Here is a 20,598-nt window from a genome sequence, read left to right as displayed (position 1 = left end):
CACTTTGTTCTATATTATGGCTTTCATAATGTGATTACAGTAACCTGTACATCTCAAAATGCCACACGATAAATTCAGACTCCGAAAGTTACTTGATGTACAAAGAGCATTTTTATTTTGTAGCAAGTTATGTTGAAATACAAGCTACAGTGTAAGTTAAGCATGGTGCACAGCAGGCTGCAACATCATATTTTTCAAAGAAACCTGGCATTTTTCTTTTTTCGAACAGTCAAACTGCATCAAAACTCGAAGAAAGCAGCCTAAGGCAGTGAAACGCAGTCATCCAAAGTCACACTTTTATAACTGTCATCATATTACATATGTACAGCAAAGTAATACTACACCAGGATCTGGAAGGTTCCCCGAAGAAGTGGCTTCGAGAATAAGAAAAAAAAATTGCAGCTCCATACCATTTCCATTCCCTGAAAATCACAATACAAAAAAAGAAAGTCCTTCGCCGGTAACGTCTTTGATTGGGACATGTTAAAGCCTTTTCTTGATTAGTTTCTCGAACCGTCGGATGCGGCTTGACTCGTGTTCCGGCGTGGTTGTCGTCACTATGGCAAGTGCCGACAGCAGCTGAGCTGCTGTGCCTCCTTCTGATGCAGCGGCTGAGGATGAAGCTGCCGTGGGGATCCGCGTACGGAACACTTCTGTCAGCACGTTTTGCTCACTCCGTTTAAGACCCTGCATGAAAATGAGACCGGGGAAAAAAAAATAGAGAGAATTGTCTCGAGGTTTCGTTGAAGTGAGCCCATAGTACCGTACAGTGGCGTAGCAACAGGGGGGGCCGGGGGGCCGGGGGCCCCGGGTGCAGGGGCCAGTGACGGGGTCATATACGTCTGAAGACACCCCTCTTTCCGCCGGCTACACCCGGGGAGGGGGGGGGGTGACAGAATATCTATGGGCCCCGGGTGCCAGACGACCTAGCTACGTCACTGGTACCGTATCTTCTGGACTGCAGCTCGTGGACAGCATGAATTCAAATGCTAGGTAAACCGATGCATCGTGCAGGCTATCTGCATATGTGGAGCACAGAGGACCTGTGCTTTAAGAAATCACTCTTTCCAAACACAGAAGGAAACAGAAAGTGGGACGTTACACATGTGTGGTGTCCTCGTTTGTGTGTTATTTGTCTTTTCGCGCTAAGGGAAGGTTACGCACGGCAGTGAAGTGATACAATGGCTGGATCCCTCCTTTTCTTGTGCGGGTCGTGGCTCGGATTCTCTTTGTAAACACAGCGCCTTTATGAAAGAGAATGCCTGCGCTCCACATGAGCTGCTTACTGCACCAAATGATAAGCAGCTAGGAAAATCTTGACAGCCACTAGATCTAGCGGTTGGCATCTGAAAGAGCTACAAATGCCAAGCCATAGCCACGGTAAAGTGAAAAAAGCAAAAAAAAAAAAAGCAGCCTGAAGGTGGCATCTGTAGTTGCAGCTTGCATATGTAGTGCTCCTAGCAGTCGCATAGTGTCGATACCGCAAGCAGTCATTGCAGATCACAGGCCATGTGCAGCATGTTTTCATAAAGGCACTTTGTGTAGTACTGCATTAAACAAGGGTGACAGACGCTATCAGGCTGAGCACGACCAGCAACAAGAAAGCTGTGGCTTAAGTTTAAAGGAAGTGAGCAATTGGCACAGTAAATGCATGCAAAAATAGCAGGAGGAGGTTTTCCTGCAGTGTTGCTGTTTGTATGATCTTACAACTCCTCGGTGCAGTATAGCATACTCTCCTTCTCGACAAGAAATTCATCATCAGTGCTATCATTCGGCAAGTCTTGCAGAGCTCAACAGCACACCTGAATTATGTCTGCATAAAACAAATGACGCTATGAGTGGGATGATATGGCACACCAGTGAGAAGAATGGTGTTGTACGGCACACTAAAAACACATATGGGCATAGGCAGCAGGATCTCACCATAAAGACCCAGATTTTGCGTCGAAATGAACGAAGAAACGCAAGGCCAACGTGTGCATGAGATACACGAGATAGACGAGCATTGGCTTGCAACTCAAGCTTTACTAGGAAATACCAGATTATTTGTAAATAAAATATATCTGCAAGAGAGAGAGAAACCTACAACAACAAAATAGCCAAAAAATGACTGCAACATAAAATAAAGAAAAATAAAAGCACGCACTCAACCATCCAGCCTGTTCAGGAAATGTGACGACCTTGTCACATAGATGTTGTAGGCTAACTTACACATGTTATTTCATCGTGCTTATGGAAAAAAAATGGTTAATTGACTTCACGTGTCAGCTTCGTGTGTTGTGGGTTAAAAGAATTTGCATTATATTGAAGTTGGGTAGGTACTAAGCCTACATTTAAAATGTACCATCATGCTAGAATAAAATACGAACATGAGAAAGTGAACTAAAGGCCAATTCCCATTTCCACTTTTGCTGCTGTTCATGACTCAAAGGTGCTTCACTCACAAGACGTTAGTTCTGGAGACAGAGTGCGCTTAGTGCCCTGCTACATCCCAATCACACATCAGGCTTTGAAGTAATCACGAGTAAGCAGTGTTCTCCTTAAATCTTTAAGGTGCTGTGTACACAAATGTACAAATGTGGCAAGAGTGTGCATCAACAGCAAAAGCACTGATGAAAGTAATGATATTTAAAATGTGTCGCATACATCTTGAAACACTTCCGATTGGAATTGTGCTGCAAGCTTGATTAAAAGTTGACAGTCACTTTAGCATACGCTAAAGAGCATGAAGGCGAAAGCCCGCGCGTTCACGAGGCATTCATTAAATTGCTTGACATATTCATTCTAATTTGGTGTTGCCTCATATTAGTCGTTTTCTCCCACCAAAGGTTGTGGGTTCAAGTGCCTTAATCAACTCTATCTTAGTAAACTTTGCCTTAACACTAACAGTCGTAGGTTCAACTCTCACCAAAGGTCATGGGTTCCAGTGCCCGAATTAACTTGAATTACCTGCACCTTAATTAACTTCACCTTAATTAACATCAAAGGTCGCGGGATCGACCATCGATGGTGGCACCATCAATTTTGGTGCCATTGAATTTTGGTCCCATCAAAGGTCATGGGTTTGAGTGCGTTAATTAACCTTGCCTTAATTAACACCAAAGGTTGTGGTTTCGATTCACACCAAAGGTCATTGGTGGCACCATCAATTTTGGTGCCATAACGCTGGATGGTCAATTTTTCAATAATGCCGGAAAACGGATTTTTTGACCCATGAGACACTTAAGGCTTTCGCCCTAAAATGTGCAAAATATTTTAGTAAGACGAGTGGGAAGGTAGACAGCTGGGTATTTCTGCTTGGTGTGAGTATGTCATTGTATACAGTGGGTTCACTTCTTTTATTATTTTCATAATGTGTTGCACTGAGCATAATTTTCAAGTGGCTGTATAGGTGCTCTTCAAGCCTGCTAGACCTGAAAATACTTGATATTCTCATATCTGACTTTCCTGTAGCCAGTTTTTTCATGGAGTCTACATTCTGTAAATTTGACAAAACTGACTAAAGAACTGAAAATTTGTATTCTATTCTGCAGCTGTACGCTTTTTATGATTCTGAAGATGTAAAAAATGCAGTTAATTTAAGTTTTAAATCAACAGAATTAGCTGGTGTCTGAAAGGGTTAATTCATTCCAGTTCGTTTTATTCTTACGTGATAGTCCAGTCCATACCAAATGTTTCTAACCACTACGTGACCAAGAGCTGTGGAATTACAGTGTACTTGGTGGTGTGAAGCTGAAGAGAGTGAAAGCCGTGAGGACAGTGAACTGTGAACTGTCTCCCTCATTCTACAGGCATGTGGTCCACAGAAAGTACATTAGAGGATTGGCAAAAGCTACAATCACACATACAATGACTTTGAAGCTTTTGGCAATGCCTGCCGAAGCCACAGAGCTCAGCGAGTTATTACAAACCTTCATGTCCAGGACTTTTTGGAACTCCTGGGCGTCGGAGTCAGGAAGCTGTTTGGTGTAGTGCTCCACAAAGCTCTCGGCCGGCTCGTGGGGTGCCAGCACCATCTTGAGCAGCATCTCTGCCTTGGTCATACCCTTCACCACGATCTTGGTGTAGCTGCGGCAAGTGCAGGGGATGTGACCGCAATGGCATAAACAACCGCTTCCAACCATATTAAGGCAAGCATCACATTTCAAAGCAGCTGGGACTTGCAGTCATGGGGGGTACCCGTGGTGAGAGGAAAGAAGTACAACGCAGCAGTGAGCTTATCTCATGCTGTATGTCATTTCTCATTCATAACAAAACGTTCAATGGCCACTACACCAATCGCCACAATGCCATTTGGCTGAAAACCCTCGGCTGAAGTGCGCATTCAGCTATAGATCCTCAAATTCTTCCCAGGGACAGGTTCTGAGCAATATATATTTTTAACCATTCCTCTTGTCCTCTGTCGATTATTCACATAGTGCCAAGCCACTGCTATCAGTAAGATTGGCTACTCTTTAGAGAGATAATTTTTTTAAAAAAAGAGTCGGTTTGAAAGAAAAGAATTATCACAAAATATGGTTCTTTGCTGGCAAATTGTATATAGTACATTCTTTCCACCATTCTCATTCCTGCTGTGATGAAATCAAGATTTTTGTAGCAGTCCTAACCAAGAACATCTCTTGTTCCATAGGTAATTGAGTTTTATTGCAAAAGGGTATGCAAACAGCATTGTTATCTGAACCAGAGAGAGAGATAATTTAATTGAAAGAAGGCAGAGAGGTCGGCCTGAGCTAAGGTGCTCTAGCCTGCTACTCTGCACAGGGGGAGGGGGAATGGGGACACAAAGGTGTGATGAGGGATGATGATGACATAGCAAGAGGGATGCGCAGAGGTGAAAGCAAGTTTAACACTCTGATGATAAACATTCGCAAATGTCATCCGTGAAGTCACTATGAGGTTTCGTATCAAGTCTGTAGTCACCGATTCAAGTGAACTTAAACATAGAGGCGCTAGGGCGAAGCTGGTGTGTGGGCCTCCCCTGCGTGAACAGCACAAGCGCCAAACAAAAGCTTTATAGCATATAAAGAGCTGTGATAAGCGGCTCCTGCATGGCGAGCACTTGTAGGGCAATTTTAGCGGCCGAATTCTCGAGACCACCGAGAATAACGCACATTGACGCTACCAGGTGCTTCAGCATTTTTTGTACACTCTCCTTCTCACTGTGTTCATCTCCTTGCTTGCACGTAGTGTCACCGGTTTCATTGGCCCTATCAATCTGAACCAGGGTTGACACAGTAAGGCTATGAATAGCATTCAATTGCTGCGCACACTGCCCAATGAGCTATTAATGCTGCGTAGATAGACAGACAGACAACAAACTTTATTTGATCCTCAGGTGCTACTGTCAGGACCCCCTAATGGGAGACCATTGTAACCACTGGCCGAGCCCACGTAGAGGACAGAACGCCGTGACGCTCGTCCCTTTCCTGGGCCCTCTGGATAGCCTGGGCTTGCTTTTGGAGTACCGTGCTTCTTATGGCCTCCTCCCATTTAGCTTCGCTGGAGAGAAGGTCGTTAGGCGATGTGGGACATCACCAGAGCATGCTAGCTACAGAGCAAAATGTTTCACTACAGTCTGGACAACCAGTGTCCACATCTGAGTATATCCTACCGAGGAAGCCCCGCGACAAGAAAGATCCCGTCTGCAACATTCTAAGAGTAGCTGACTGATCTCTACTGAGCTTCAGGTGAGGCAGAGGATAAACTCTTCTGCCAAGTCATAATGTTTAGTAATTTCATTACATGTGAGAAGTGGATTGTTCTGCTGAGTCCCTCCCTGCCCCTCAAGTATATATATTTTTTTCAGCTTTAGTGCATATTGGTAGCAATGCTACATTCAATGTTGCACCATACCTTGCCGGAGCTTTCCTGGCCACTTGCGATTCCAACAGTGGAAGGTCCAAGAGCACCATCTTGAGGCTGTGAGTGTCTAACAAGAGCTGAAATGAAGAGGCACATGTAATTATGCTCCAAGTGAGTATTAAACAAATGTCAGACAAGGAAAATATCTGCTCAGTGTATATACCGGACAACTAAACACTAAACCAAACAAGACCGCTGCTGTTGCTGATGCATGGAGGCATTGTGACATGGTATGTTTTGAAATTTCGTGGGCTTTTTTCATCTGAAAAAAGGACATTGTTTGCTTTAAGCACTGCAATAGGTCATTTCTCGACATTCTCCACACCTTATCAATTAGGTAAGTTGAATAAAAGTTGGGTAATTAAACTTCTTTTTCTTTTATTTAACGTACACCAAAGGCCCTAATGGGAGGATATTACATAAAGTGTTTGTGTGTGTGTGTGTGTGGGGGGGGGGTGACATTCAATTAAATAATTATTTTTGCAAAACGAAAGAAAAACAACAAAAACGATGTAAACTCACAGCTACCATAAACAACGTCCATCAACGCACAGTGATTAGCATTCACATAAAGCGCTCTGTTAATATTTTTTAATTCTTGGCGATATTTACTTGTGACAGCTGATATACAATCAGAAATGAACATAAGGAATTATTACCTGATACAATGAAGCAGATATAAAATTTGGTTGGCAACGCTTGGTACTAATCTTAACTGACTGGGGTTCTATAGGGTGTCCCAGCTAATGTTAACCAATTTGTTTAATTATTTTTTTTTATAATTTGCCAAGCAATTAGTACACAAAAATTATGTTGGCAGCAGAACAGGACAGATAACCGAACACCATCTGGGTTTCATAAATGCATATTGTGCCTTTTCTTTCTTTAAGCTTGGCTAACGTTAGCTGGGACACTTATTATAATGTGCTCCTAAATGTATACAAGGGTGCATTTGCATTCTGGCCCCGTCAGAATGCGGCTAAAATGGTAGGAAAATGAACTCGCAACCTTGTGCTTGACAGCAGAAGATAGGCATTATCCTGCCGCAGTGGGCCATCTCCCAGTCAAAATAAGCATTTGGGCCCCTACTTTCTTGCCACCACGACATCATTTTTTGGCAAACAGCGTGTCACCATCATAACCTTTCTAGCCACCCAATCTGGCGCCCTCGAAGAGCACAAATAACACAGTGCTTTCCTGCTTCCTTCTCTTCAGAAACAAAGCTCTTGTGCACCATGCACAAATGGCAACTGTCCTGCCGCAAAAGACTGGTACACTAGCCAGTGAACTTAATGGCACACGGTCCCCAAATGTGCGTACACCTATGGTTCTAACACTTAGTCATGGTCTGCTAGTACTACTGTTCTCTAAGTTATAAAGGGTCATTTTTTTTATTCCCGCTTTACTCACCTGCTCCGCACCAATAGGACTCATGGGTTTGCACTTGAACAGCTGGCTGATTAGCCTCGGAATGAAGGAACTGGGAGGGAACAAATTGCAGGGTGCCAATTAGTAGCCAAGATTCAGTTAGGTTCTTAAAGTGACACTAACAGCAAATACTAAGTCAATGTGGGCTGTTGAAATGACGCTCTATAAACCTCGAAGGGCTTGTTTTGTGCCAAGAAAAGACTTAGTTTAAGAGAAGGTCGCGTCTGAAAGCTTCACATACCTTTAGCACTATTTAAGTTGCCCACTCCTGATAGGGGGAGGGGTGACAATGCATACGCCATCACCGTTCTTTACTCCCTAAGTGAGTAAAATGGCATCTGACAAATGGCGCTATGTTCTTTCGCGCAAAATGTAAATGTGTGATCTTGGCTTGATATGCACAAATGTATGGAAAATGCATCCTGCAAGATCACATGGACATGCAATTCACTGCTACTTGCAGTTTGTGTGAGTTTTGCAAGCCAGAAAAACCATCGCAACATTACGCGATGACAAACCTACTAAAATGCGAAAAAGTGGGTGTGCGGAATCGAGCAAAAACGAAAACTTTCAACCACTCATGTCTAAGTCAAGTGTAAAGTCAATGAATTATTCTAAACATCAAATAGAACTGGACATGTAGCATTTTCTTCCATCTTAAAATGCAATGCAATGGTGCTCTTATGAGGAGAGGTTGAGTGCTAGCAAAGAATTATAATGAGGAGTGCCTATGTCCTCAGGCTAGTACTTGAATGTCTCGGGTGAGTTGGAAATGGTATTCTCAATTTCTCGATAATGCTAAAACTTTGTTCGCAATAATATTAACGCTTAAACATTTTCAAGCATTAATGTATCATTATAGCTTGACCTAATATTTGCCTTTAGTGTCTCTTCAAGTGCAATCACTAACTCTCACATTAAGGTTTATCTCAGTTACTTACCATATTCATTTGAATCTAGCCCAATAGCTTTATTTTTTTCAAATAATCATATACCAAACGCTAGGGTTGGCTTAGATTCGAGGATTTTTAAAAAACATGACAGTTTGTAATTGAAAATTATAAATATGGTGCATAGCTAGCGCCATCTAGAAAAGTGAGTAACGCAGCTGCTACAAGCCGTGCCAGTAGCCAACTGCAGTACACTAGCAACGTCGCATTTTTTATCTGTGTCATATCGGCCTCGACGCGATGCCACTATCGTTTTCGTTTTCAAACGAAAAGTTATATTTGCTGCAGAGGCATTGTCGGACATTCAAGTTGGGCGGGGCTTGAGCATCATTCAGAAAAATGCCCGTCATTATAGAGGGCAACAGGAGTCACTTTTTGCGTGTGCCGCAACGAGATGACAGCTATGAAGAAGATAAGCACGCGATAACACACTCTTAATCACAATTACACCCTTTGGATTGTATCTTGCCCCATAACAATAATCATCATCTGTCTTGTCCGCATTTCCTTTCTTTAATGCTGCGAGCCCGGTACTTCCAAGTCACGAACAGCATGTGCGTTATCAGCATGACAGAGCATTCTCGACAGGAAAGTAGCGAGCACAGCGTTTTCAAGAAAGGAAATGTAAGCAAGACAGATGACTATTATCGTTGTGTGGCAAATATACGCCCCAAAGGATGTACATTTGTTTAAGAGTGCAGAGAGGAGTTGTTCACCGAGATCGCGCCGCATTTCAACGTGTACGATCCGTGCCGCACTGTCTGTGCACGCGTGGGCGCGCAGACGCGAGCTTGCGTACGAGGCGAGCAGCAATGATGACGTAGAGTGAGCTCGGCGTGTTCATATTAAATAAGCGCTGTTTTCATCGTGAATGCGGTGCTCACTTCTTTTGTTCGGCCGACATTCGAAATAAGTTTTTATTTTTTCTGGCTTCATACATTCGGGGGTCGGCTTAGAGTCGGGGCCGACCTAGATTCGAGTAAATACCGTAGTTCTGTTACGAGCTGCAAAGGAAGACTATACAGGTATGCTTATTAACAAATGTCACTGCTCATTAACATCTGTATTTTCCAGACAGATGAATGCCACCTAGTTATGCTAACAAATTTTCTGTAACTTTAGAATTACTTTAAAAAAGCTAAAAATTCTAGCCTAGTATTATTTTTTTCTTTCTTTCTTTCATTTCAGAGGTGCAGTGCTCTGATAACTATAACCACAAGAAGTAACCATAAGCAAAAGTGCTTGTTCACCTAACAAAGTGCACGCAGAACTGGGTGAAGTATCGCCGCGAGTTGGCCAGGTTGTCCCGTATGAGAGGCAGGGTTTGGCGCAAGTGGGCGGTGATGGCAGTCACGTAGCCACTCTGGTCACCCACAGCCTTCACCAGGGACCAGTTGGTCTGCGCAGGAAAAGGCAAGGAGGAAATTTCGTGAAATCCATCAGTTGCTGCTCTGCGAGAACTGTGCTCTTCGAAAAGAGAAAGAACAATTTCATCATGGTATCTTGAATTGAGCATCTCGACTCGTTTGAACGTGCATTGCCATCTGCCAACCTCCTGGCAAGCTCTGCTGGCTGGCAGAATGATAGCCCTGCTAAGGCAATGGTACACTGTGTTCCTCACCAGACCAGAACAAATTCCTTACACTGAAGAGTTTGCCAATATTGCAAAAAGACTTTTGAATCATCTTATCTGAATGCCGTTCATAACACCACATGCAAAAAGCAGATGCAGAGACTTTGACTGATTGATTGATTGAGTGAGTTTAAAGAAACAATGAGGTTATATTATGAGAGACACTGTAGTGTTACAATGGACCTGCGTACAGCAGACTTTCGGGTATAACGGATCATATTTCAGCCTTAGCTCGTTCTACCTATTTTATTAATGCAATGAAGTTCACTTTCGACGAACTATGCTACAACAAACTATCAGCTACAGCGGACGAAACTGGGCAATTTTTTTCAAAATCGTGAGTATAAAACGGACTTTTGCCACATCAACATGGGCTGACAACTGACTTGCAAGGGTCAGCTGATGATCGCGGCTCAATATTGGGCGCGAGGGAGGAAGGCAGGGCAAAAACGCACAGTTTTCTTTTGCGCGTGAGGCAGGGGTGGGGGGGGAGGTGCAGGCGAGAGAGAGGGGGTTCTACTCCGGCGGCTGCTGCTTACGGCGCATGCACCATATATTGAAAGTGATCTGCGATGTGGTCAAAGTGCGCCCAGTCCCAGTTGCTTTGTATGCACTGTGCTTTTGACGTTCAGTTCGGACTAAAGCAACTGGCAACACAAAGTCAATTCACGCTTATCTTGGTTAATTTGCTATCACAATTGGTGCTTCACCTTTTGGGCGAAATTGCGACGTTTTTGTGTTTTTTACATAGGACGTTTGTCACGCACTACTTGCAATAACGCATCGCAATGAAAGTTTTGGAAAAGAGGCATTTCGGATATTACGGACATTGGATAAAACAGACCTTTTTTGTCAGATTATCTGGGTCCGTCATAAGGAGAGTCTACTGTATGAGAGTCTGCATTTTGCACTTATTGAAATGTGGCTGTGGCGGCTGGGAAGCAAGCTTGTGACCTCGTATTCAGCAGAAAAACACCAAACCCACTAAGCCACCGCTGCGTGTGCTGGGACATTGAAATGAGGCAGCTGAAATTGAATATTGTCCTGTATACTTGTGTCTATCTCAGTCCTTGTCTTCTATTAAGCACTCATTCACCCTTACTGTACAGTGCAAAGTTTGTTGAAGACACTGAAATAGTTCCCTTTGTGGCATAGTACTACTACAGTACCGAGTGGGCGACAATTTTTCTTTCTACGAAATTTCTGCATCTAGTGGATTTCTGCAGTACTTTCCTGAATTATAATTGGATGTGTGGTGTATAACTACAGAAAACAAGCACACAATGTGACTGGCTTAGCTTAGACAACCCACAGCAGGAATATCGAATTCATATTACGCAGCAAGGCACATATGTAAAGTATAAATGCCGCGGGCTTAAGTTCGGGGCTGCCACTATTGTGAAAAAGACCAAGCAATGCATGAGACAAGACAAGAATTATAGACAAAAAAATTTCATCAATTACGATGCTCTCAAGTGTGAAATTTGAGTCCAGCTCTATAAGCGTTTTCATTATGCGTGTCAATATTTTGTATTAGGATTATATAGGTACACGGTTGATATTAGGAAGAGAATGCTGTAAGTAGAGTAGCTGATGTGGACAATCTGTCCACATTGTTGGAATTTGCGCCTGTCCCATCTCGCTTGCTGTGTGTTGTGTTTTTTCGGCGCTATAACCCTCTTCTGGAAACATGCACCAACTAGCCCCCCAACAACAGTTGGAATTTGCGCCTGTCCCGTCTCGCTTGCTGTGTGTTGTGTTTTTTCGGCGCTATAACCCTCTTCTGGAAACAATCTGTCTCGCGCGGCCCACTGCAAATGGAGCAAACGTGGCATGACTGCCTCGCTAATTGGGAGATTGCAAGAGGCAGCGCGTCGGCAACGCGTGGACGCGATTCACAGCAGCAGCTGTGAACATACCTCCACTCATTCAGCGCCTTGTTTATATACAGACGACATGCGCTTCTCTGGGGCCATATCGTAGCCATCGTAGCCATATCGTAGCCGCACAGCCCATCTTGCGCGACCCTACGCTTTTCTTCTGATGCTTTCATTCCACCAATGACAAGAGCAGTCCTTCGTCACGAGGAAATCGTGCCACCAGTGCCAGTGGCGACAACACCTAAGGGAGTGTCACACTGAACCTTACTCATAGCCAATGTAGTTCAAAGAATTATTTATATTTGGTTCAAAGCAAATTTGAAGTAAACAGTGATTTCCACAAAGGGGGAGTGGGGGCACTTAAATGTGGACAGCTCTGCTTTAAAATAAGAAAATAAGCACTGTGTTTTTGTACTTGACCAAACTGGTTAGTGAAAGGAAGTGCAACGGCCCATAAATTTCCAGGTATACATGTAATGTAAACAAAAATGCTGTCTGGAAACAAACCTTGGTGATTGTTGACAAGGCTGGCTCACAGGCTGCTTCCAAGTCATGAACCAGCAACTGAATGCAGTTGTTGATGACCCTATAGAATTGAGCAAAAGAGGTCAACAAGATTAAGCAGGCAAACATCCAAGACTTGCTAGTACGTACAAGTCCTGAGTATACTGCTTAATCTTTAGGGGGAAGACACAGATCCTGTAAGGTTGCAGAGGATTATTCACATTCATACATACATATATATAGTCACATTCACAAGGCAGATCGGAAGCAACACTCAAATTACAATGAAAAGTATCAGTCGAGTCCTGCTTTTAGCACAGAAGTTTGTTAATGACAACATTAAAGATTTGGTTATCAATGAGAGAGAAGAACGTCAAAATTCAACTCCAAGCAGTCCTGGGGCTGTATTCTCGATCGATTGGTACTTTCGGGGACATCACTTTGAGTGCACATTCAATGGACAAGTCACGGAACACGACCACTGTCAACTCCTACAAGGTGTTGCACTGGATGTTACAACATGCAGAAATGAACACAACATCCCCAAAAGCAATCAACCAAGAAGAATGCAGCCCAAGCTGTTTCCCCATTTTTAACATGGCTCATGAGTGACACATCAAAACCACAATGGAGTAGTGTGACTTGAACCATGAACTCTGCTTTATCCAGTGCTTGAAAAGGTGAACAACAACAGGAAAGAATGAACTGAGCCAGTTGGCACCCATCCATGCAGTAAGAGGGTGCATAAAACATACAAGAACATAGAAAAAGAAAGGCTGCACTTGCTCTGTATTCTTTTTATACATCCTTGTCTGTCAGATGCCCCTTTTTCTAGCGCCAAAGAAAACAAAACAATAAATAAACAGTAGTGTACAACTTTGGCCACTTTGCATCTCTCACCCATTGAACATGTCCTGCTCTGCGGTCAGGTCGACCTTCGACGCTAAGCTTGGCTCTATTTTCTCCTTCAGCTTTCCTTCAAGCTGTAAAAAAAGAGAGAAGAAAAACAGAAGTACATTTTAATTAAGCAATTTTGATATATGATTGTTTCTGAATAGCAGTCCTCCAAATAGTGTGCAAATGACCATTCTTAGGAAATGTTTTTAGCACATTCATTAGTAGCATGAATTCACAGTAGCGTGAACTGCTAGCTTCCAAGGCAAAAAAAAATTAGTGCATCACACATGAAAGAAACACATAGGTATGTGTCATGTAATTCGATGTAACATTAAGTGTCATACATTTATGCCACAAGATACGATGTATTTACTACATGGAAAGCTTCGCAGATCTGAACCTATTTAGCACCAAACAATTGCAGTGACAGATTTCTGGCACCAGCAGTCACAGTGTGCCACTTGCGTTTGCGATCAAAACAGAGTATGTCATACACCGGAAGCACAAAGATGCACGAATAATATGAGCCTTGACATAGCCTTGCGTCCGCGAGTTGTAGTTGTAATAATATCAAGTATAGTTAGACAGTAGAAAGTGCCGCATATCAAGTTCAACTGCACTGCAAGACTCATAGAGTGAGGCTTCTGTGACCGCACAACTTGCATACCTTCTGCAGTGTTGTCTGTTAACTACCAAGTGGAGCACATAACACCAAGATAAAGAACGTCAGATTGTAATTGGAAGATAAGGCGTTCGCACATGTAGTACCACTATTCCTGCTGCCTTCTGCTGCTCACACGATCCAAGCTTTCAGAATGCATCTCTCAGCCTGCGAAGTGGTGACAATATGAGGTCGGCCACCTTGGCCAACCTCATATTGCATGGATAGCATGCTTATGAAGCCTCGCACACAACCCATTAATGCATCTAATGCCCCCAGTCAAAACGGCAAATTTCGCGGCGCCTCAAGCAAGTGCACTTTGCCATGGTGAGTACCACCTTCAGCAATGCACTGCTAAATGGGAAAGAATCAGGTCATTTTGAATTGATGGTAGAGTCGATGTGTAAATCAGGAGGCACACTATACAGTCAAATCTCGATAACTCCAACTCGCACCAGCTCCAAAATTTATTCCTATTAAACGGAGTTCAAATTAAAGGAATCTCATTGAACGGTGCACTTAAAGGGACACTAAAGGCAAATAAGCTGACATGGACTGTATAAATACCATTCCAGAAACCTCACAAAGCTTGTTTCGTGCCAAGAAAGGACTTAGTTTATGACAAAATTGCATCTGAAGGGTCCGAACACCTTTTTCGAAATTCAAATCTCCCGCCACCCAACCAGGGAAGTGGTGATGTTGCATACACCATCACCGCCTTTTGCTGCCGTTGGTGAGTACAACGGCGCCCGACAGACGGCGGCACTGAGCCAAGACAGAGCGGCGTATTCGCCGCTGCAGCTGCTTTTTGATCAAGTGGCGCAGACCGTTCAGGCATCCCGTGGCACATGGAAGTTGAATTCTCTGCTACTTGCAGTTTGTGCGAGTATAGCGAGTCAACAAAACCGTCGCAGCACTATGCAATAACGAAACTGCTGAAACGCAAAAGCGTTGGCGGCACAGAGTCCGGCAAAAACGAAACCTTTCGACCACTCGCGTCATTGTTAAGGGTAATTTCAATAAGTTCTTTTTTCTAAAAATGAATTAGAACTGGATAAGTATCACTTTATTTCGTCTTCTAATACAATACAATGATGCTTTTTGCAATTAGTGGAGTGGTTGCATACTATAGTCGGATACAACTTTAGAAAAAAGGGGGCATTTACTTGAGGCGGAGGCACACGAGCATCCACCAATGGGCGCGCGCTCTGGACAAACGTCATGAGCCAGACGGCCGGTGACCCCGCCGACGAAGAGGATGGCCGCCCGCGCTTCGAACTGGGCTAGGGCTAGCCACCCTAACTGGGCGAGGTCGCGTCAGCTGTGTGCTTAAGCCCCTCGTCAGAGTGAATTCCAGTAGTGTTTGTGAGGGTCTATCATGCCGGAAATATTACTACGAACTTACGATGCGCCATTTATGCCGCGTGCATTTATTCTGAGCCGTGATCCGTTGAAGGAATATTGTAGCGAGCATCGCTGGCGCTGTGCTATGCTTTGCCTGTAAACAGAATACCGTGGCGACCGCTGCGAACACACAACCTGCGTACTTGTTCCGTGTTGTTATATTTCGCTTCCGAGTGAAGTTACGGCGAGAAAGTTTTCCAAAGACTGGTCCCTACGGTAGCGGCGGGTGTGTTTTTCGTCGGACGGGGTGAAATGATGGAGCAAAACCATTCTCAGGAGAAATCAGAAAAGTTCGCGCAACAGAAACTATTTGCAGAAGAAGCCTTCAACGCAAAGATTTGTCGCCGTCAACTTAGCATAAACTATCAATAGAGAGGTTTTAGCTTTCCCGGTATTCCGGTAAAACGCAGGCGGACGCCCGGCGCGTTGGGGCGGAGGCGTAAACGTGAGCGGTCGAGCGGTCTGCACGGTGCAGCCACCTGGTGGCGCAGTGCTCAAACAGACAGAAACAGTTAATATTACTATATTACGTACTCTTCTTCGCTGCTGGTGTAAATTTTCGGCACTGGCATAATCGTGTTGCTGCCCCAACGCCCCAATGCCCCGTCCGCCTGCGTTTTACCGGAATACCGGACAAGCTAAACCTCTATATTGTCAGCAGTGAGATAGCCGAGCATATAGCGATGGTGTTCGAGTGTTGTGTGGCACCGTCAATTGATTGCTGTATACCAGTTCTCACTGGACGCGCAAGCCGTAGAACGCGTGCTGTGAAATTGTGAAAACACAAAACCAAAAAAATATAAATTTTATGCTATTTAGAACCAAGAGTATTTATTTAAAACGATGAATGAAGCATTTTTGCACCTTCCTGCCTCGACCGTATTCTCACCCCGGGTTTGTAATAGTTGCGATAAATGCATTGTTTTATATAAGTACTTCTTCTATAGCAACTGATTCATTTTAAGCATGAGAAATGAGTAGTAGATATGCCGTGTAAAGTGAACAAGCGCAAAAGCGTTGCAGAGCTGCTCTTTCTACTTTTGTCACTTGCACTGAAGCTAAAGAGCAGACGACGGGCAGCGTTGTGAAAGGCACAGGGTTATTTTTCTGCCGCTATCCGGCATGTGCTGCAGCACATGAGAACTCTAATAAACCAGTCATCAAAATGCAAGTCATTATTTATACCGAGAATTACACGTTTCAGGAGCACGATGTTTCGAGTGGGACTATTTTAGTCGTGGAGGCTATCGGCTGTCGCGCTTCGGTCATCTGGGCGGGGCCTCCCCTTTTTTCTAAAGTTGTATCCGACTATAGTGACAGAATTTAACTGAGGAGTGCTTTCGTCATCGGGTAAGTGCTTGACTTTCCCGGGGGAGTCTCTACCTATGTACTGCATTTACCTCAGTTTCTCGATTATTGAGGCCCTGTTCACAATAATATTGTCGCTTTACAGCTTCTGAAGCACTAATCTATCACTTTAGCGTGACTTAATATTTTCCTTTAGTGTACCCTTCATGAGGAAGCTTTAGCTTAGGCCCAACTATGACGCGGCCTATTCAAATACATGTAAATGCAAACACACTTTTCTGAGATAACCTCTGGACCGATTTTTATTAAATTTCTTGCATTTGAGAGAGAAAGTTAAATTCTAGTGATTGTTGGAAGGGGAATTTCGATTTAAGGCCTGGGTATGGTAGAAAAAATTTTCAAAAATTCGAAAGTTAGAAAAGAGTAGAAGCACGAAATTTACAAATTGATAGCTCTCTGTAAAGAACAGATATTGCACTTCTGTAAACTGCATCCATTAGATCATTCAAAGCGGACAAATTCAGTATGTCAATTTATATATTACGTGAACTTGTTATGCTGTGTACAAGGGTTCTGCAAAAGCTGTATATACACATAACTAAATTTTTTGAAATCCATGTGTAACATATCAATTTTGTCCGCTTTAGATGTACTATGAGATGCAATTTACAGAATTGTGATATCATTTTTCATTGCTGAGTTACGGGGTTGTAAACTTGATAATTTTGTTTTCTGAAATCTTGCAATCTTTGCCAATATTTGGCAAAAAAATTTACGACCTAAATCGAAAATTCGAAACCAACAGTCACTATATTTTAAGTTTTTGTTTTAAATGCAACAAACCTCGTCAAGTTTGGTGCAGTGGTTGCCGAGAAAAACGAATTCTCCTTTTACGTGCATTTAGATGGGAGCACCCGAGCTAAAGCTTCCTCTTCAGTGCAGCGCTGCATTAGGCGGTGCACGTTGTGGGAGCTCCTTCGGTCTACCGGGGCGCAGTCGTTGCTGTGCCTAAGGCTCCGGACTTATTCGCCATTGCGAGGAAAACCTCTCCCAAATGCCTGCCCCTCGGCCCGCGCGCCGTTTTCCCCGGGCGCCGCGGCCGCGTCCCGCGACGTCATGCTACGCGGCGGAGAGCGCCCATGCGTACGGCCAGAGCCGTCCGGGTCTTTCGGCTCGGTGCTCGAACCTGCGGTGGGTCTATCGCCGTGCGCCGTCGTGCCGCGTCGTAAGGCCCCACGTTGGGCGCCAAAATGTGGGCTCACAGTACGTCTCCGCGCACGGCGTCGCCAAGTGGCCCCCGAGAAGTGGAGCCTTACGACGCGGCACGACGGCGCACGGCGATAGACCCACCGCAGGTTCGAGCACCGAGCCGAAAGACCCGGACGGCTCTGGCGAGGGATGTGGGAGTTCCTTCGGTCTACCGGGGCGCAGTCGTTGCTGTGCCTAAGGCTCCGGACTTATTCGCCATTGCGAGGAAAACCTCTCCCCTCATTTCCCTGCCCCTCGGCCCGCGCGCCGTTTTCCCCGGGCGCCGCGGCCGCGTCCCGCGACGTCATGCTACGCGGCCCTGCGATTGGGTCGTGGGGCGTGACGTAGGGAAGAAGCCCCGACTGGGGACGATCGCGGTGCGCGGGGGAGTCGTGCTGCGAGAGGGACGAGCGCCGGTCACGAGAGGCAAGCTGCAAGGTACGTGAGCGACCAGCTATTTGTGTCCCCAACGCCCCGGCCTGGGGACGTTCACGTGCTTTGTTAGCTTGCGTAAGTGTGACTTGCTGAGTGGCTTTGCGTTCCGCCCTTGCGGTAGCCGCAGGCGCTCAGTGCATCACATTTTGCGTGTCCGAACCGTCGCAGACCATTGTCGGTGACGGGAGGCGCTAGGTAGCGTTTGCGAACGCATTTCGGCCCGCGCGCGTAAACCATTGTTCGACGCGGCGTGTAACCCGCCTTCCTCGCCATCGGGAACCGTGGGCGCCGAGTGTACTGCGTGTGTTTGGGTGCAATCTGGTACATGTTGGCCATTGGTGATCAATAAACGCCTTAACTGTCCTGAACGCCGTGTGTTCCTGGGAGAGCGCCCATGCGTACGGCCAGAGCCGTCCGGGTCTTTCGGCTCGGTGCTCGAACCTGCGGTGGGTCTATCGCCGTGCGCCGTCGTGCCGCGTCGTGAGGCTCCACTTCTCGGGGGCCACTTGGCGACGCCGTGCGCGGAGACGTACTGTGAGCCCACAACGTGCAAGACGCGAGTGATGAGTTCCAGACGTCTAGTTGCAGGGCAGCGAGGTGCATGCTACCATGAAGCCACACGTCCAGGGGAAATTTATGCTGCTGTGAAGCTACACCTCAAGACAAAATTCGCATATATAACCTGCACACCGACATTACTGTTAAACTTTACAAATATGTAGTGCAGGCTGCAATACTTGCAATGGGAGACGGAAGCAGCAGCTGGGAGTACAATCAGCAGCATCGCATGCTCAAATTAATCGTCGCAAACACTAATGAGTTTGAATTAGGTACCAGGCGTTTTGACAAATCGAAATACACATAATTTTCACGGGACTATAGCATCAGTGCAAACAAACCGGAAGTTCGAATTAGGCGGCTTCAAATTAATGAGACTCCACTGTGTATTGGTTGTGCGAACATACAGGGGTGTGCAAATGTTCAAAATTTCTAATACGAATTCAGTAGCCTTTGCTATTCAGTTTGTATTTAATCTGAGAATTCACTAGTATTCGCAATAGTTGAATATTCATTTCTGCTTGAATATAAGGGATAGCAACAATTATTTGAGTCTACAGGGAGAAAGTTGCTTAAAATGATTCTGCTGCAGGAGAGCCACGATTTGTAAGGCTGAACGAATGCATGGAGTCGCTAACTTCTCAATAATTTGCAGTCGTTTAATAAGACTCCCTCGCCTTAGGCATCCGAAAAATTTATACCTTCAATTTAGGCACAGCAAATTGCTAATATGTATTCAGTCAGTCTCACTACATCACAATACAGTGATTGTTATGGTGCACTGGACACAATCACTTTTCAATTGGTTTTCATTTACAAGGTTTTCAGTTGACAGGAAGTCCAGTTGTGAATGGCATTCCAAGTGTCAAATATCTTCTTTCTTTTCACTTTTTCTTTTCTTACGAGACAGGCTCCATGCAACATACATTCATTCATTCATTTATCTATTAATACTGCCAGCTGCCCCTTGGCAGCCAAGGTGGTTAACAGTGAAATAGCAGCCCACAAGAGGTACAGATGTGTACAGGTGTATCGTCACGGCAATTAGTAACGAGAGAACATTCGGTACTTGCTTTGATATTATAAAGACATTTTTCCTTAATACTGCTCATATTCAATTCAATTAGAAAATTTTGCGATTTGAACAGCCATAATATTTGTTATATTAGGCAATGTTTGCAAAATAACAGGGCATTATATTTGAAAACAATATCTGGCATAATTTTTTGTAAATAATTAATTGTCACATAATTAGTTGCCATGTGCCAAGACAAGACAGAATCACATCTAACATGAGCAGAAGAAAAATTATGGCTTTCAATGCAGATGGCATGGGTAAAAAAATATTTTGAAGACTATAGCACACTTATATCATTTGAAATCTCATACAACTGTTTTCAGAATTAGGGCAGACCAGGCATTGAGCATTATTTTATTTATTTTTGAGGCACTGCTATCAAGGCTGCACACTTAATTACAGCAAAGCAAGTTCACGTAACAGACTCTCTCTCAAGTGCATTCTACAGTGAATGCCACTAAACCTACCGTGTGACAGCCCGCAAATGACACTAATGGGGAAAGGTGCTAGCTCAAAGTAATACCAAATCTGGGTTCCACAACATGGTGGTACCCTTTTTTACAGAAACAGATAATAAATCTTATAAATCATAGCACTTGTAAAGAAATGACCTTCCCCATCATGACAGATGTCCTTAGTGTACCAGGCTTTCCCGCGATTAATCAATGTTGAGACAAATTTTACCGCTGACCACAATCTCCACTTTTGGTCAAAATGCTGCGAATGGTGAATGGGTGAGATTTTTCTTATGC

General features: G+C 44.4%; 1 protein-coding gene across 1 annotated transcript in view; it reads right to left on the bottom strand.

Moving 5' to 3' along the window:
- Nucleotides 1–282: 282 nt before the first annotated feature.
- Vps53 (vacuolar protein sorting 53) overlaps nucleotides 283–20,598 on the bottom strand; it is a 48,443-nt gene continuing 28,127 nt past the window's right edge. Inside the window, exons 15-21 of the mRNA XM_065442786.1 lie at nucleotides 13,158–13,240; nucleotides 12,261–12,339; nucleotides 9,491–9,639; nucleotides 7,273–7,342; nucleotides 5,854–5,939; nucleotides 3,912–4,068; nucleotides 283–687 (exon numbers count right to left, since the gene is read on the bottom strand). Of these exons, the coding sequence (XP_065298858.1) occupies nucleotides 484–687; nucleotides 3,912–4,068; nucleotides 5,854–5,939; nucleotides 7,273–7,342; nucleotides 9,491–9,639; nucleotides 12,261–12,339; nucleotides 13,158–13,240 (828 nt within the window). The 3' untranslated portion in view covers nucleotides 283–483. The remainder of the gene's footprint in view (nucleotides 688–3,911; nucleotides 4,069–5,853; nucleotides 5,940–7,272; nucleotides 7,343–9,490; nucleotides 9,640–12,260; nucleotides 12,340–13,157; nucleotides 13,241–20,598) is intronic.

This window comes from Dermacentor albipictus, chromosome 2, assembly GCF_038994185.2.
Source record: "Dermacentor albipictus isolate Rhodes 1998 colony chromosome 2, USDA_Dalb.pri_finalv2, whole genome shotgun sequence".
NCBI lineage: Eukaryota > Metazoa > Arthropoda > Arachnida > Ixodida > Ixodidae > Dermacentor > Dermacentor albipictus.
The sequence above is the reverse complement of the archived record's forward strand: the minus strand, read 5'-3'. Positions and strand labels throughout refer to the sequence as shown.